General features: G+C 38.3%; 1 protein-coding gene across 1 annotated transcript in view; it reads left to right on the top strand.

The window, feature by feature from the left end:
• Nucleotides 1-19,421, top strand: part of PLA2R1 (phospholipase A2 receptor 1) — a 119,256-nt gene that overhangs the window by 59,751 nt on the left and 40,084 nt on the right. The window contains exons 12-13 of the mRNA XM_032355709.1: nucleotides 15,940-16,142; nucleotides 17,866-18,011. Coding sequence (XP_032211600.1) covers nucleotides 15,940-16,142; nucleotides 17,866-18,011 — 349 coding nt within the window. The remainder of the gene's footprint in view (nucleotides 1-15,939; nucleotides 16,143-17,865; nucleotides 18,012-19,421) is intronic.

Below are 19,421 nucleotides of genomic sequence, written 5' to 3'. Positions count from 1 at the left end.
TGGAGTAGGCCTATAGCAATTAAAGAAATTGAAACAAAAATTCATAATCTTCGGGGCGCCTGGGTGGCTCAGTGGGTTAAAGCCTCTGCCTTCAGCTCAGGTCATGATCCCAGGGTTCTGGGATCGAGCCCCGCATCGGGCTCTCTGCTCAGCAGGGAGCCTGCTTCCTCCTCTCTCTCTGCCTGCTTCTCTGCCTACTTGTGATCTCTGTCTGTCAAATAAATAAATAAAAATCTTTAAAAAAAAATTCATAATCTTCCAAAACAGAAAACACAAAGTCCACGTGAGTTCACTGGTGAGTTCTACTAAACATTTAAGGAAGAAATTATGCCAGTTCTCTACAGTCTTTTACAGAAGACAGAGCAGAGGGAATACTTACTGTCTCTTTCTGAGGCCAGCATTAACCTAATACCAAAATCAGACAAAGACATTGCAAGAAAAGAAAATTACAGACCAATGTCTCTCATGAACAGAGTAGCAAAAATCTTCAATGAAATATTAATAAATTGAATCCAACAATGTAAAAAAGAATTAGACATCATGACCAAATGGGATTTATACTATCTTACAAGGATGATTTAACTTCCAAAAATCAATTAGTATAATCCATCACATCAACAGGCTATTTTTAAAAAGTCACATGATCATATCAATAGATGCAGAAAAACATATGACAAAATCCAATGTCTGTTTGTTTTAATAACTGTTAGCAAACTAGGAATAAAGGGGAACTTATTCAACTTTATAAAGAACATCTACAAAACCCACATATACCATACTTAATGGTGAAAAATAAAAGCTTTCCCACTAACATCAGGAACAAGGCAAGAATGTTCCTTGTCAACACTTCTTTTATTTTTTAAAAGGATTTTTATTTATTTATTTATTTGAGAGAGAGAGAGAGAGAATTTGAGAGAGAAAGAGAGGGAACACACGAGGGGGGAGGGTCAGAGAGAGAAGCAGACTACCTACTAACCAGGGAGCCCAATGCTGGACTTGATCCTGGAACTCCAGGATCATGACCTGAACCAAAGGCAATCCCTTAACCAACTGAGCCACTCAGGCACCCCCAGCACTTCTTTTAAACAGTGTAGTAGCAGTCCTAGCTAATGCAATATGACAAAAAAAAAAAAAAAAAAAAGCAAGTAAAAGGCATACAGATTAGAAAGAAATAAAGCTTCATTCATGGATGACAAGATTGCCTACATAAAAAATCAGAATGAGGGGCATCTGGGTGGCTCTGGGGGTTAAGGCCTCTGCCTTTGGCTCAGGTCATGATCCCAGGGTCCTGGGATCGAGCCCCACATTGGGCTCTCTGCTCAGCGGGGACCCTACCTCCCCCCCCCCGCCTGCCTCTCTGCCTACTTGTGATCTCTTTCTGTCAAATAAATAAATAAAATCTTTTTAAAAAATCAGAATGAATCAATAAAAGATCCCTTGAACTAATAAGTGATTATAGCAAGATTGCAACAGAAAAGATTAATGAATAGAAGTCAATTACTTTCTTATATAACAGCAATGAGCAAGTGGAGTTTAACATTAAAAACATAGTATCATTTACATTAGCACCACCCCAAATTGAAATATTTATATATAAAACCTAACAGAATAGGCACAAAATCTATATGAGGACAAATATAAACTTTAATGAAATAAGTTAAAGAAGAACTAAATAAAAGGAGAGATATTCCATGTTCATGGATAGAAAAACTCAATATTGTCAAGACGTCAGTTTTTCACAAAACTATGGTTCAGTATTATCCCAATAAAAATCCCAACAACTTATTTTGTGGATATCAACAAACTGATTCTAAAGTTTATATGGAAAGGCAAAGACCCAGAATAGCAAACTCCTTATTGATGTAGAAGAACATAGTCAGAAAACTGACACTACCTGACTTCAAGACTTACTATAAAGCTAGAGTAATCAAGGCAGGGTGGTATTGGAAAAAAAATAAATAAATAAGACACATCAATAGAACAGAATAGAGAGCCCAGAAACTGACTGATAGGAACCATACACCTAAATGTAAATCACAAATGCATAACACTCCTAGAGGATCACATAATAGAAAACCTAGATGACCTTGAGTAAGGCAATGACTTTTTAGATACCAAAGGCACAATCCATGAAAGAAACAATTTTCACTAAAACTAAAAACTTCTGCTATGAGAAAGACAATGCCAAGAGAATGAGAAAATAAGACACAGACTAAGAGAAAATGTTTGGAAAAACCACACTCATAAAGGACTGATATCCAAAATGTACAAAGAATTCTTAAAACTCAACAATAAGAAAATGAAAGACAAGATTTAAAAATGGACAAAAGGCCTGGCTGCTGGGTGGTTCAGTCGGTTAAATGTCTGCCTTCTGCTCAGGTCATGATCACCAGTGTCCCTGGATGGAGCCCAGCATCAGGCTCTCTGTTTAGTAGCAAGTCTGCTTTTCCTGCTCCCCCTTCCTGTACCCATGTTTACTCTCTCTCTCTCTCTGAAATAAATAAAAACTTAAAAAAAAAAAAAAGAAGAAATGAGATATCAAACCACTGAAAGACATTTAATGAAACTTAAATGCACATTACTAAGGGAAAAGGGCCAATTGAAAAGTCTGCATACTACATGATTCCAACCATATGACATTCTGGAAAAGGCAAAACTATGGGACAGTGAAAAAATTACTAATAAAAAGTGGTTTTCAGGGGTTAGGGGGAAGTAGAGATAAATAGGTGAAGCACAGAATATTTGGGAGGCAATGAAACTATTCTATATGGTACTACAGTGGTGGATATATATGATTATACATTTGCCCAAACCACAGAATGTACAACACCAAGAATGAAACTTAATATAAATCATGGATTTTGGGTGGTAATGATGTGTCACTGTAAGTTTTAACAAATGTACCATTGTGGTATGGGATGTCAATAGTGAGGAAGGTTTTATGTATTTGGGACAGGAGGTATAAGGCAAGTCTGTACTTTCCACTCAATTTTGCTATGAATCCAAAATGCTCTAAAATATACAGTGTATTATTTTTTCAAAAACCATACTTTTTAAAGATGCCTATAAGATGAAATTAAGACAAAATACATATTTTTGCGTATAAGCATTGGTTTAGGAAACGTGTACAGAAAAGGGTGACTTTGCATGGCTCTAAACAAGAAACATCATAATTCAGTCAGTAAACAACCTTCTCAAATTCCACAAATCTATGAATATTATTAAAATGCAGAGACTAGTAAAGTTCCATGTCACACTATTACTGGAAAAAAAAAAGCTCAGGTTTCATTTCTAATATACTTTGGAATTTTGTTAGTAATGTCTATACCTGTCAAAATAAATTAATACATTTTGAGTAGACAAAATCTTGGTTTTTAATGTTACCTTCCTTGGGGCATATTTGGATGTCTAAAATCTGGAACTGAAGCAGAGCTCCTTGTCATTCATAAGTTTCTGCTATAATTTATTTGAGTGGCACTACTCTTTTCCTGTTCTCCCTGAAGCAAAAATAATATCATGATGCTCAGTTTGGCTGCTCATGCTGACTGACATTGAGTAAATTGTCTCTGAATAAGATGAAAATGTAAATCTTTTATTGAAGAAAATAGCAATATAAAAGCCTCTGTGTTTTCTTTTTTCTTTTAAATTGCAGTTTGCAGAAACACCATTCTAACTCACATTTTTTTTCTCCTGCCTGTCATGAAAGTATCCATTAACTTGGTCCCCATGTCAGAATCCTAATCCAGCCCAAACTGACTATATAAATTGACCACTGAACAGGAAGCCTGCTGTTTTTTATAAACTTAGTCAAAACTCTGTCCTTATGTCATATCATCAGAATATTCCATCTATGGTGGAATTGCAGTTCTGTCACTTTTTTTGACTTTGTATTATGTTCCCCAAATAGTGTAATGACCCACCATATGCCCATCACCCATGTCATCCATTATGAACTCATGGTCTATCTTGTTTCTTGTATACCCTCACCCACTTCCCATATTTTGTCACAGCAAAGCCCAGACATCATATTGTTTCATCCACACATATTGCAGTATTATCCCTAGAAGATAAAGATTTCTTTTTAAAAACATGAATATAAGACAATTATCACAACTAACAGTAATTAACTATACCTTCATAACATAAATCTTTAGTTAATTCTGAAATTTCTAAATCATTCACAAATATTCATAAATATAAACTTTAAGTGGACTTTACAGTTTGTTTGAGTCAGGATCCTAAAAAGATTTATACATTGCAATTGGTTGATAGATCTCTTTTTTTTTTTTTTTTTTTAATTATTTTATTATTTTTTTTTTATTTCCAGCATAACAGTATTCATTATTTTTGCACCACACCCCGTGCTCCATGCAATCCGTGCCCTCTATAATACCCACCACCTGGTACCCCAACCTCCCACCCCCCGTCCCTTCAAAACCCTCAGATTGTTTTTCAGAGTCCATAGTCTCTCATGGTTCACCTCCCCTTCCAATTTCCCCCAACTCCCTTCTCCACTCTAAGTCCCCATGTCCTCCATGCTATTTGTTATGCTCCACAAATAAGTGAAACCATATGATAATTGACTCTCTCTGCTTGACTTATTTCACTCAGCATAATCTCTTCCAGTCCCGTCCATGTTGCTACAAAAGTTGGGTATTCATCCTTTCTGATGGAGGCATAATACTCTATCCCCAGGGGTACAGGTCTGTGAATCACCAGGTTTACACACTTCACAGCACTCACCAAAGCACATACCCTCCCCAATGTCCATAATCCCACCCCCTTCTCCCAAACCCCCTCCCCCCAGCAACCCTCAGTTTGTTTGTGAGATTAAAAGTCACTTATGGTTTGTCTCCCTCCCAATCCCATCTTGTTTCATTTATTCTTCTCCTACCCACTAAGCCCCCATGTTGCATCACCACTTCCTCATATCAGGGAGATCATATGATAGTTGTCTTTCTCTGCTTGACTTATTTCGCTAAGCATGATACGCTCTAGTTCCATCCATGTTGTCGCAAATGGCAAGATTTCATTTCTTTTGATGGCTGCATAGTATTCCATTGTGTATATATACCACATCTTCTTGATCCATTCATCTGTTGATGGACATCTAGGTTCTTTCCATAGTTTGGCTATTGTGGACATTGCTGCTATAAACATTCGGGTGCATGTGCCCCTTTGGATCACTACGTTTGTATCCTTAGGGTAAATACCCAATAGTGCAATTGCTGGGTCATAGGGCAGTTCTATTTTCAACATTTTGAGGAACCTCCATGCTGTTTTCCAGAGTGGCTGCACCAGCTTGCATTCCCACCAACAGTGTAGGAGGGTTCCCCTTTCTCCGCATCCTCGCCAGCATCTGTCATTTCCTGACTTGTTTATTTTAGCCATTCTGACTGGTGTGAGGTGATATCTCATTGTGGTTTTGATTTGTATTTCCCTGATGCCGAGTGATATGGAGCACTTTTTCATGTGTCTGTTGGCCATCTGGATGTCTTCTTTGCAGAAATGTCTGTTCATGTCCTCTGCCCATTTCTTGATTGGATTATTTGTTCTTTGGGTGTTGAGTTTGCTAAGTTCTTTATAGATTCTGGACACTAGTCCTTTATCTGATATGTCATTTGCAAATATCTTCTCCCATTCTGTCAGTTGTCTTTTGATTTTGTTAACTGTTTCCTTTGCTGTGCAAAAGCTTTTGATCTTGATGAAATCCCAATAGTTCATTTTTGCCCTTGCTTCCCTTGCCTTTTGCGTTGTTCCTAGGAAGATGTTGCTGCGGTTGAGGTCAAAGAGGTTGCTGCCTGTGTTCTCCTCAAGGATTTTGATGGATTCCTTTCGCACATTGAGGTCCTTCATCCATTTTGAGTCTATTTTTGTGTGTGGTGTAAGGAAATGGTCCAATTTCATTTTTCTGCATGTGGCTGTCCAATTTTCCCAGCACCATTTATTGAAGAGGCTGTCTTTTTGCCATTGGACATTCTTTCCTGCTTTGTCGAAGATTAGTTGACCATAGAGTTGAGGGTCTATTTCTGGGCTCTCTATTCTGTTCCATTGATCTATGTGTCTGTTTTTGTGCCAGTACCATGCTGTCTTGATGACGACAGCTTTGTAATAGAGCTTGAAGTCCGGAATTGTGATGCCACCAACGTTGGCTTTCTTTTTCAATATCCCTTTGGCTATTCGAGGTCTTTTCTGGTTCCATATAAATTTTAGCATTATTTGTTCCATTTCTTTGAAAAAGATGGATGGTACTTTGATAGGAATTGCATTAAATGTGTAGATTGCTTTAGGTAGCATAGACATTTTCACAATATTTATTCTTCCAATCCAGGAGCATGGAACATTTTTCCATTTCTTTGTGTCTTCCTCAATTTCTTTTATGAGTACTTTATAGTTTTCTGAGTATAGATTCTGTGTCTCTTTGGTTAGGTTTATTCCTAGGTATCTTATGGTTTTGGGTGCAATTGTAAATGGGATTGACTCCTTAATTTCTCTTTCTTCTGTCTTGCTGTTGGTGTAGAGAAATGCAACTGATTTCTGTGCATTGATTTTATATCCTGACACTTTACTGAATTCCTGTATAAGTTCTAGCAGTTTTGGAGTGGAGTCTTTTGGGTTTTCCACATATAGTATCATATCATCTGCGAAGAGTGATAATTTGACTTCTTCTTTGCCGATTTGGATGCCTTTAATTTCCTTTTGTTGTCTGATTGCTGAGGCTAGGACCTCTAGTACTATGTTGAATAGCAGTGGTGATAATGGACATCCCTGCCGTGTTCCTGACCTTAGCGGAAAAGCTTTCAGTTTTTTCTCCATTGAGAATGATATTTGCGGTGGGTTTTTCATAGATGGCTTTGATGATATTGAGGTATGTGCCCTCTATCCCTACACTTTGAAGAGTTTTGATCAGGAAGGGATGCTGTACTTTGTCAAATGCTTTTTCAGCATCTATTGAGAGTATCATATGGTTCTTGTTCTTTCTTTTATTGATGTGTTGTATCACATTGACTGATTTGCGGATGTTGAACCAACCTTGCAGCCCTGGAATAAATCCCACTTGGTCGTGGTGAATAATCTTTTTAATGTACTGTTGAATCCTATTGGCTAGTATTTTGTTGAGTATTTTCGCATCTGTGTTCATCAAGGATATCGGTCTATAGCTCTCTTTTTTGGTGGGATCCTTGTCTGGTTTTAGGATCAAGGTGATGCTGGCCTCATAAAATGAGTTTGGAAGTTTTCCTTCCATTTCTATTTTTTGGAACAGTTTCAGGAGAATAGGAATTAGTTCTTCTTTAAATGTTTGGTAGAATTCCCCTGGGAAGCCGTCTGGCCCTGGGCTTTTGTTTGTTTGGAGATTTTTAATGACTGTTTCAATCTCCTTACTGGTTATGGTCTGTTCAGGCTTTCTATTTCTTCCTGGTTCAGTTGTGGTAGTTTATATGTTTCTAGGAATGCATCCATTTCTTCCAGATTGTCAAATTTATTGGCGTAGAGTTGCTCATAGCATGTTCTTATAATAGTTTGTATTTCTTTGGTGTTAGTTGTGATCTCTCCTCTTTCATTCATGATTTTATTTATTTGGGTCCTTTCTCTTTTCTTTTTGATAAGTCGGGCCAGGGGTTTATCAATTTTATTAATTCTTTCAAAGAACCAGCTCCTAGTTTCGTTGATTTGTTCTATTGTTTTTTTGGTTTCTATTTCATTGATTTCTGCTCTGATCTTTATGATTTCTCTTCTCCTGCTGGGCTTAGGGTTTCTTTCTTGTTCTTTCTCCAGCTCCTTTAGGTGCGGGGTTAGGTTGTGTACCTGAGACCTTTCTTGTTTCTTGAGAAAGGCTTGTACCGCTATATATTTTCCTCTCAGGACTACCTTTGTTGTGTCCCACAGATTTTGAACCGTTGTATTTTCATTATCATTTGTTTCCATGATTTTTTTCAATTCTTCTTTAATTTCCCGGTTGACCCATTCATTCTTTAGAAGGATGCTGTTTAGTCTCCATGTATTTGGGTTCTTTCCAAACTTCCTTTTGTGGTTGAGTTCTAGCTTTAGAGCATTGTGGTCTGAAAATATGCAGGGAATGATCCCAATCTTTTGATACCGGTTGAGTCCTGATTTAGGACCGAGGATGTGATCTATTCTGGAGAATGTTCCATGTGCACTAGAGAAGAATGTGTATTCTGTTGCTTTGGGATGAAATATTCTGAATATATCTGTGATGTCCATCTGGTCCAGTGTGTCTTTTAAGGCCTTTATTTCCTTGCTGATCTTTTGCTTGGATGATCTGTCCATTTCAGTGAGGGGAGTGTTAAAGTCCCCTACTATTATTGTATTATTGTTGATGTGTTTCTTTGATTTTGTTATTAATTGGTTTATATAGTTGGCTGCTCCCACGTTGGGGGCATAGATATTTAAAATTGTTAAATCTTCTTTTGGACAGACCCTTTGAGTATGATATAGTGTCCTTCCTCATCTCTTATTATAGTCTTTGGCTTAAAATCTAATTGATCTGATATAAGGATTGCCACTCCTGCTTTCTTCTGATGTCCATTAGCATGGTAAATTCTTTTCCACCCCCTCACTTTAAATCTGGAGGTGTCTTCGGGCTTAAAATGAGTTTCTTGGAGGCAACATATAGATGGGTTTTGTTTTTTTATCCATTCTGATACCCTGTGTCTTTTGACAGGGGCATTTAGCCCATTAACATTCAGGGTAACTATTGAGAGATATGAATTTAGTGCCATTGTATTGCCTGTAAGTTGACTGTTACTGTATATGGTCTCTGTTCCTTTCTGATCTACCACTTGTAGGCTCTCTCTTTGCTTAGAGGACCCCTTTCAATATTTCCTGTAGAGCTGGTTTGGTATTTGCAAATTCTTTCAGTTTTTGTTTGTCCTGGAAGCTTTTAATCTCTCCTTCTATTTTCAATGATAGCCTAGCTGGATATAGTATTCTTGGCTGCATGTTTTTCTCATTTAGTGCTCTGAAAATATCATGCCAGCTCTTTCTGGCCTGCCAGGTCTCTGTGGATAAGTCAGCTGCCAATCTAATATTTTTACCATTGTATGTTACAGACTTCTTTTCCCGGGCTGCTTTCAGGATTTTCTCTTTGTCACTGAGACTTGTAAATTTTACTATTAGGTGACGGGGTGTGGGCCTATTCCTATTGATTTTGAGGGGCGTTCTCTGAACCTCCTGAATTTTGATGCTCGTTCCCTTTGCCATATTGGGGAAATTCTCCCCAATAATTCTCTCCAGTATACCTTCTGCTCCCCTCTCTCTTTCTTCTTCTTCTGGAATCCCAATTATTCTAATGTTGTTTTGTCTTATGCTGTCACTTATCTCTCGAATTTTCCCCTCGTGGTCCAGTAGCTGTTTGTCCCTCTTTTGCTCAGCTTCTTTATTCTCTGTCATTTGGTCTTCTATATCACTAATTCTTTCTTCTGCCTCATTTATCCTAGCAGTGAGAGCCTCCATTTTTGATTGCACTTCATTAATAGCTTTTTTTATTTCAACTTGGTTAGATTTTAGTTCTTTTATTTCTCCAGAAAGGGCTTTTATATCTCTCGAGAGGGTTTCTCTAATATCTTCCATGCCTTTTTCGAGCCCGGCTAGAACCTTGAGAATTGTCATTCTGAACTCTAGATCTGACATATTACCAATGTCTGTATTGATTAGGTCCCTAGCCTTCGGTACTGCCTCTTGTTCTTTTTTTTGTGTTGAATTTTTCCGTCTTGTCATTTTGTCCAGATAAGAGTATATGAAGGGGCAAGTAAAATACTAAAAGGGTGGCAACAACCCCAGGAAAAAATGCTTTAACCAAATTAGAAGAGATCCAAAATCGTGAGGGGGGAGAAAGGGGATAAAAAGAGGTTCAAAAAGGAAGAAAGAAAAAAAAAAAAAGAAAAAAGAAAAGAAAAGAATAAAAAAAAAAAGGAAAACACCTAAGAAAAATGTAAAAAAGAAAAAATATATATATTAGATAAACTAGTAAAAAATCGTTAAAAAAGAAAAAGGTAACAGTTAAAAAAAAAAAAATTTTACCCGAAGGCGAGAAAAAAAAAAAAACAAAAAATGAAAAAGAAAAAAATTAAATTAACTGCAAGACTAAAAAAAAATCATAGGGAAAAAGCCATGAGTTCCGTGCTTGGCTTTCTCCTCCTCTGGAATTCTGCTGCTCTCCTTGGTATTGAAACCGCACTCCTGGTAGGTGAACTTGGTCTCGGCTGGATTTCTTGTTGATCTTCTGGGGGAGGGGCCTGTTGTAGTGATTCTCAAGTGTCTTTGCCCCAGGCGGAATTACACCGCCCTTACCCGGGGCCGGGGTGAGTAATCCGCTCGGGTTGCTTTCAGGAGCTTTTGTTCCCTGAGCGCTTTCCGTAGAGTTCCGGAGGACGGGAATACAAATGGCGGCCTCCTGGTCTCCGGCCCGGAGGAGCCGAGAGCCCAGGGCCGCACTCCTCAGTGCGCCCTCAGAAAACAGCACCCAGTTACTCCCGTCTGCCTGACCTCCGGCCGCGCTCCGAGCTCTCCGAGCCTGCGACCAGTTCAAGGTAACACCGAGCTGTGAGCTTACTGTCGGCTCTGTCTCTGTAGCCGGCTTTCCCGTTCCAATACCCGCAAGGTCTGCGACACTCAGACACCCCTGATCCTTCTGTGACCCTGCGGGACCTGAGGCCATGCTGAACCCGCGTGGGCTTCGCCCCGGTTTAGCCTCTGGAGCGATGTCCCTCAGCGGAACAGACTTTTAAAAGTCCTGATTTTGTGCTCCGTTGCTCCGCCGCTTGCCGGGAGCCGGCCCCTCCCCCCAGGGTCTATCTTCCCGTCGCTTTGGATTCACTTCTCCGCCGGTCCTACCTTTCAGAAAGTGGTTGTTTTTCTGTTTCCAGAATTGCTGCTGTTCTTCTCTTCGATCTGCCGATGGATTTTCAGGTGTTTGCAATCTTTAGATAAGCTATCTAGCTGATCTCCAGCTAGCTGAAGCAGTCTCAGCCTGCTACTTCTCCGCCATCTTGACTCCTCCCCCGGTTGATAGATCTCTTAAAGTCTATTTTAATCTCTATGTTTCTTTCTTCCTTATCCCCTGCCATTTTTAAAAAATTTTATTCACTGTGCAAATGGGTAATTTGTCCTGCAGTTCCCTACAGTCTGGACTTTTTGATTTAATCCCTGTATGTTATTTAATATCTTCTTCATTTTCCATAAAATTGACATTTTTATTTTTAAAAAGTTATAATCAGAGGCATTATATAATTCAGATTTTTTTTCTTTTCTTTTAGAAAACCATTTCATAAGTAGCTGTGTCTTCTATCTGAAGGCACGTAATGTTCACTTTTCTCCCTTTTTGCAAGGTTAGCAGCCACTAATGATCAGTGCCTAGATTCACTGATTCATTAGGGGGTTCTTCATAGCTTCATGTCTGGGATATTTTTTTGAAGACATAGTTTCCTGCTATTTTACTAAAAGAGCAATAGCAAAGAGACTGTGGCACTTGGTATTTTAAAAGAAGTAACTCTTCAGGTAAAATAGGAAAATGAATTTTTATCTATACTAACTAGCAGCACTAATTAAAGGGGGAAATGGGGCCTTTCTTATTTAGGGATGCGAATGCATTAGAAACTAAGATGTAGTTTGTACTTAAAGATTCGATATAAATGGAGGCTGTAGCGGAGAGGGAAAAAAAGTATGTCCATTCTTGTTAAGACATTCAAACATCTTTTCCAAGTTATATTACAGTTGCATAGTTGTCTGTAAAAAGAAGGGGAAACACTTTGAGATCACTATTTTGCATCTATCTATTACTCAGGCTTTGTGACCAAAGTTTTGTTTCTAGATCTAGATGCTACTGCAGAAAAGGTGTGTTTCACTCATATGGGGTAACTCTAGAGCATCTACCCCAATTGTCCCAAGTCAATAGAAATCTTCTGCCAATGACAGGGAAATTGGGATCCTGGGAGAGCAAATCAAATCTGTTTTTCTTGAAAGTGACTCCACATAGCAAGGAGAAGCCTCTCCAGCCATCAGATAGATAGGTGGGTCCAGTTTAAGGCTTTGCAGAGTTCTGAAATGAACCACCACATGAATGGGAAAACACTTATTCTCATTTCTCATTTCTGGGCACTCTTTGGAGATTTCCATATCTTTTTATAATGTAAGTAACTGTCAGAAAAGGTAAAAATGGGATCATAGATCTTTAAGAAAATGCTGTGGGCACACACAGAAAAGAAATGTGACCAGGGGAATGAGAGGGAGGTCCTTGGAAAAGGAGAACATAATTAGAGGGGAAGATTCAATCATTCAACAACTATTCATTGTATGCCTGTCTACTGTGTTTCTTGACATTGTCTCATGGTAGATTCAGCTAAATCTGTTTTCAAGTTCTGTATCAAACCCTCCCCACGTGGCCTTAGACAAGTTACTAAACGTCTGTGCCTCAATTTCTGCATTAGCAAACTGTAGATGCTAATATCCAGCTCAGAGTTTTTGAAGCTGAATAAAGAAAGACCATATAAAATGCATATACAGTATATATCAATATATACCATTCCATGGAATCTACCCTTATAGCATCACTTTTCTGCATGAAGAAGGAAAAAAGGGCAGAGAAGGAAGGTGGGTAAGGCACAAGCTTAAGAAGTAAGGATGTGAAAGGATTATTGCAGGATGGGAAAATAACTAGACAGACTCAAGTAAAATGATTGTCCAGAGGCTCTGAAGGCCCAGCTACAGTTCTCTCCTACCCTGAAGCCACAAATAGATTTCATTTGTCTACTTTCAGGTATTTGACCAGAGAGCTAAAGGATGGAGGCTTTCCCAGCTCAGTTCAATTTATATGGTTAGATAGCTTTGCCAAATGGAAAGGACTAGAATAGTGAATTGGAATGTCTTAATCAACCTAAAGTTATCCCATTCATGTTTCATGGAGAGACTGAAGGGGAACAGAGGGAGGGTAAGACAGGTAAGGAGAATCAGTTTAAATGTGAGATTCACCACCGAGGAATAAGATGATAGTTTTTTCTTCTCCAATGGGAAATGAGTTATTGAATTTGAGAACAATTTCTCAGGGAGAAAAACACCCTCCACTCTTTCCCACGCCCTACCTTTATTGTTTGGCTTTTGCAAGCATACCCACAATACAAGATTATAAATTCGGTTTATATCTCCCTTAGCCCAGTCTCCCTTTATTACACCACTTTACTGCTTCTTTGGGGCTGAGCCTCTAAAATTTGGGTCAAATGTTCCATTAATTTAACCACTTTAGAATACCAATAACACTCCTACAGCACTTTTCATCTTCATAGCAGTTCACAAACATCTCCTTCTCCACTAATGAAGATGAGTTGAGTATCTATAGTATCTAAAACCAGAGCTATTTAATCATTGTCTGATGTGAAAAAGTAAAAACAAAATGCAAGACCAACAAAAAAAAAGTATATTACATTTCAAACTTGCTGATTCGAACTTTTTAAAAATTCTTTGAACATGCAGGCAGAACTCCTGTCACAAAACCCAGCTTTTATAATGAAAAGTCAAAATAAGAACAGAAGCAACATCTTGGGGATGGTTTTTAGCCCTTCCTATCTTTCAGGGTGCTTTTAAATACATTATCCTGCTTGATCTTCACAAAAACCAGAGAGGAGAAAAGGAATTATTATCCCCACATTTCAGATGAGGGTTTTCGTGATTAATTAACTTGTTTGAGTTTTGAGTTACTAAGTATTTGTACTGAGACTAGAACTCCAGACTTCAGGCTCCAACTCAAAAGTTGCTGGGGAAGGAAGGATGGAGGCATTGAGAGGGAGTACCTATTTACCCTGCTCCTTCAACTAAAACAATCTCATTGGCATCTTACCTCTGGGGCTTCCATGTGGATTTTCACAGTTCAACTTCATTAGGACTTCATCACGCAGAGTATGCGGCATCTCCTCTATTGTTCATGACCAGCTAGATTGTGAGCTGCATGCCAAAATTACCCTTGAACTAGTGCTCGCTTCAGCAGCACATACACAAAATTACATTGAACAGGATTGCAAATCTCCATTCCTGGAAGGTTGCACTTACATACTCTAATCTTTCTCCTTTGCGTGGCCCCCAATTATTCATTCAGCTTTAACACAAACTAGCTGTTCTGGCCAATGGAGCAGACTGATGGCCTTTGTATGGACCAACTCTCTCTCTTGACTTCCTTCTCTTCTATACAAGTATACTAGTCATGTTTTCTTGTTTACTACTGATCACTTTCACCTTTGTGGGTCTCTTTGACACATCAGCATGGACACCCACACAGGACTGTGACCTTCTTGCTGATGGCTGTGATGCATGGTATCTAACATGGGACGTGAGCTCAGGATTGTTGAAGACACAGACACTGGTTCTTTAGCACTTTTATTCATTCTCTTTTTGCACAAACTTTTCCAACCCTTTAAGAGAAGCTCTTTGTATGTCTTCCTCTGTCTTCTTTCTTCTCACACCCCCTCTCTTTGGTCTTTCTGTGAGAATAAAATAACCACCCATTGCTGACAAGGATAAAGCCAGTTGCTCTGTATGGAAAAAAAAAAAAAATTGAAGCCATTCCTTGTGAAGGAAATTAAGCAAGACAAATATTTAGTACAAAATGACTATATTTTTAAGTGCCTGCAGGCCCCAAGTTGTCAGTCTTCAGATGTTCCATCTATAATTGTTTTTTTTTTTTACCAGCACCCCTTGAAAATTCTTTTCTCTTTTTTGTCCTTCAAAATTCAGTTCAAATGTCACTTCCTGAAAACCCTTTACTGATATCCTGAGGTAGTCTCCATCACCCCTTCTAGAATGTCCAACAGAAATCTGAACTCTAGTATAGTACATCAACATTATGTTCAATGCAACTAAATGTTTGTGTCTGTGCCTCCTCTGTGCTAAAATAAGAGTTGAGTTTTGCTTGTTTTATTTTTCTTTGTCCTTCTATCTCTAGTAGCCAATATACAGAATAGGCTGATGTGTAGATATAGAGGCTCAATTTTGTTGTTGTTTAATTTTATTTAGATAAATGAATGGTCACTTTGGCTTTAAGAAAAAAGGTTCATTCTTACTCAATTTGTATTCTGTTTTTGGAATGGGATTGTTTTCTACTATTCACTGAAATTTGAGGTATATTTTTTCACTGTCCTATGAGTTATACAGATTTGATGACAAATGAACTTCTTAACATTGAAATTGTTTCTATGGAAAAATATGGTTCATTTTCCAGTATGTTCAAACATACACAAAAGAATAGAGCTTCATTCAGAACTAGATGGTCTTTCCCTTTTCCTTAATGTCTGCCTTTATTCTAGAGTTTCACCCCATACAGAATTATCTCATTCTCTCCACTCTCCCATGGTTTGTAGTTTGGCTTTCTGTTATGTACCTTGCAATCTGCCTTGAATCCATCATTTATGTATCTTCCCTGTCAAATATATTTCTCATAGAATAACCACTATGCATTTTTCATTGTTGATTTTTCACAATGGGGTTTCAAAGCACAGTATACAGACGAAGTGTTCAGTAAATGGTAGGCTGAATTTTTCTCTGCATAGTTAGGAAAAAAAAAGCTCCATAATTGAAAGTAGAGGAATGTTGGCATTTGATTGAAATATTGGGGATTTGATTGAATATTGGGGATTTTTTAGTCCCAGGTTGAACAGTGCCTAGTTTCCTATCATTTGGCATCTGAGCTCCAAAGGTCTAAAGTCCAATCTCCACAGGCTCTCTTCCCTCACTTATCCATCTTCTATTCTTTCTCCAAAGACAAAAAGAAAAGAAATGAGACAGTCCTGTTAAGAAAGCTTTCTTTTTCATCTTTCTTGTTCTCATGTGGGTGCTTCATTATGAGATGTCAATTGTGCAACACTCTAGAGACCTGTCTTCTAAGGACAAAATGTTCTAGTCATTCTGGTATTCAAAAGTGTTGTTTTCTGCTTTTAGGCTACAGGGGTGGTTGTGTTGTCATGCGAGGAAAGAGTCCGCCTGGTCGCTGGGAAGTGAAGGACTGTAAACACTTTAAGGCAATGTCCCTGTGCAAGCAGCCAGTGGGAAAACAGGAGAAAACGGAGCAGGAAGAAAGATGGCCATTTCACTCCTGCTACTTGGACTGGGAATCAGAGCCTGGGTTGGCCAGCTGCTTCAAGGTGATGCCAAGGGTACCGAGGCATTCTCAATGGGATGAACATTATTTCAGTTTGGTCCATGTATCCCAAATTCCCTTACTCCAGAACAATGCCTGGAACAGAGCAACTACTTAATATATGTTGACCGTTTCTGTCTTTTCAGTTATATTCCAAAATAATTTTAATTCAAAAGACTGATGTATCCCTGGAGATACTGAGGGTCTCTTCTTGAAGACTAATGTCAAGGCCCCAGTCAATATTTTTCTTACTGCATAGTACCAAATGAACAAGGCAGATGTTCATTGGGTATTGAAATGGTACAATTCCATAGATTGTAAGAAAATGAATAGTCTTTGTTATGGAATAGTACCATTCTGCTGCTAAAAATAGCTTTTGCAGCTTGCCAGACACCTGAGGATCAAACAAATTAAAACATACAGTTGATATATATGCATGTGTTTGTATTTATACACATGTGAAAAAATGTGTGAAGAAACATCTTTTTGCGTATCACTTTTAAATCCTAGATATAAATCAGTACTTACAATCTTCTTGTCATGAAACATCTGTGAATGCATTCAATTTAATGTACACATATACAATCCTACAATAAATTCATCAGGTAAAAGTGATCTCACAAAGCAGTAATTTAAACCTTAGAAGTGAGCAAACTGAGGCAGCAAGATGAAGTGATCTGCCCAAGATCACCATCATTTATTGACAGAGTTGGAATAAATCCCTGGTCTTGGGACCCCCATTCCAGTGTTTTTCCTACTATATATGACCCTGACATGTCAACAAATGTATGGTATTTTTGATGGGCATGGTGGTGGGATTGATGAATTTTAAGTGATTCAAGAAAAGGTTCCCAGAGAAGGTAAGTTTTGACATATAATTTAAAAGATGGAAAGGCTGTGCTGTGGCCCGCAGGACTGGGAAAGCTATTCATTCTGGTCGCAGCAAATCAGAGTCTGGTGAAGCCTGGCGGCAGGGTGCCTGCCTAGCATCAGAGACACTGGCATAATGTCAGGCAGTTAAAAACAAGGAGGGCACAGAGGCCTCGGATCTGGAGTTCTGTGTTTTTGGACCCTCGCCCTTGATCCTATATAAAGTCAGAAGTAGACTGTTCATTTGATAGACATCTTCCAGCTACTGTGAAGACAGCTGAGAAACAGCAGAGAATTTAGGCACAGCAAAGACCCAACGACCTTAGTAATATACCTGCCCTAGTTCCCAGGTCTCATTTCTCATTCCCTACTGTAAGTCAGCCAGATTCATGATCATTCCACCAATTCTAATTTGTCTGAAGGCAATCTGGTGAGATAGAAATTCATGGGCCCTTGAAGCAAGGAGCACCAGATCTGATGTGAGCTCTGCCTGCTTGTAGCTGTGTGACTAGAAATTTGTAATCTCTCATAGCCTGACCTCATCGCTTAACAAACATTTATTTAGGGACACGTATATGCCAGTTACAGGAAATTTAGAGGGAAAAAAAGAGTCCTCAAGGAGCTTATTTATAAAATTGAGCTCATTATATCCTCCTCATGAATTTGTTGTGAGAATAAAATGAGATCGTTTTACGAAGCATAGACACATTCTAGTTCAATAAATGTTATTTTTCCCTCTGCGTCAAGCTTTTAATATAGAATAATGACAGTTATAATACTGTTATTTTCTTGTCCAGAATTAAACAGCCTCACCTTATCCATGATAGTGTCAACTTTTTTTTGTCCTACTAAACCAGGTATTTCATAGTGAAAAAGTCCTGATGAAAAGAACATGGAGAGAAGCAGAAGCATTTTGTGAAGAATTTGGTGCTCACCTTGCAAGCTTTGCCCATATTGAGGAAGAGAATTTTGTGAATGAGCTTTTACATTCAAAATTTAATAGGTAAATACTTGTTAATTTTGAAAAAATGCAACCAAATTTTCTATTTCCCAGTAATGACTTATTAGGAATGAGTATCCCAGATATTTGTTTAAAATCTCAAGTATTTGTTTTAAGTCTAAAACCAACTAGCCATTAGTTGTGAAAGAAAAATATATACATATGGTCTTATATTTATATTGCATCAAGTTCTCATTCCATAAAACAAAGAACAAAGTGGCAATCGTTTTGATATTTGAAATCTTTCCTATGTACCTCGAATCAGAATTTTAGAGCTTTTCTGCCAAACTCAAATTATCTAACCCCATGATTTTCAAAGTGTTGTCTGAGGATCCTGAGAGTCCTGGAACCCCAAGACCAGGAGGGGACCAAGTGGGCAGAGGTCCTAATTCCATCACTGATCACCAGCTCCACTTCTGCTTATTTTGTATAAAATAGAAATCCATGTAAGATTTTGTTTGGGAAAAATAAAAAAAAAAGTCCCACTGATTGAAAAAAAAAAATTCAGTCCAGGTCCTAATTTTACATTTGAGGAAATAGGCATTCACTTGTCAGTATTGATCTTGTGAGTTTCAGAATCTTGAATTGCATGGAGTTAGAAAATTAATTTAATTTAAATTTGAAGAAATGTAGAAGTCTTGTGCTACCTTTTACCCAGTGCAAAAAATTCCTTCCACTATATTGCTGTGGTCACCTACTATCTGCATAATTCCTTTCAGAGTGCTCCTTATTTGGGAGAAAACCCATTCCGTTGTTGGAGGGTGGGTTCAAAGATCAACTTTCTAGTACAGAGCAATATAGATCAAGTGGACTGTATTTTTGAATATTTGAGGACAGCCATTATGTTCTCTTTTAGTGATTCTCATCCACTGGCTTCTTTATCTCAAATGTTCTTGTCAGTTAGCATACATTTTTGGACTATCTCCCATGGGAGGGGTCTTTTATATGCAGAACTGGCTAGAGAAGGCAATAGACAAGACAGACAAAAGTCCTGCCCCAAGGCAGTATGGCTCCATGGCTCTATACATTTATTTAATAAAAACAAATGTAACACCAGGTACTATGCTCCAGGCTCTGGAAATCTCGAGTCTCAATGAAACACTTGCCTGAATTACAGAGAAAATCCCAAACTATTTTTTGAGGAAAATCCTGGCCTTCCCCTTAAGTTTCCTTTAGGGCACTCCAAAAGAAGATTAATATGCAGTTATCTATCAAACTATTCATCTCTAGTCTCCACAGTAATGACCTTAACAGTAGGAGACTTTGACAACATCTCCCCATATGAGTCTTACAGAGTACTGTTGGGGGAAAAGGGTCAAATATGTTTGCAAAACAGGCACAAACCTGGATATTTGCCATATGCTTTAGCATTGTAAAAGCTTCTAGAAGGAAGCATTTTCTTTGGCCTCAAGC

The sequence above is a fragment of the Mustela erminea genome, chromosome 8 (genome assembly GCF_009829155.1).
Source record: "Mustela erminea isolate mMusErm1 chromosome 8, mMusErm1.Pri, whole genome shotgun sequence".
Classification (NCBI taxonomy): domain Eukaryota; kingdom Metazoa; phylum Chordata; class Mammalia; order Carnivora; family Mustelidae; genus Mustela; species Mustela erminea.
The sequence above is the reverse complement of the archived record's forward strand: the minus strand, read 5'-3'. Positions and strand labels throughout refer to the sequence as shown.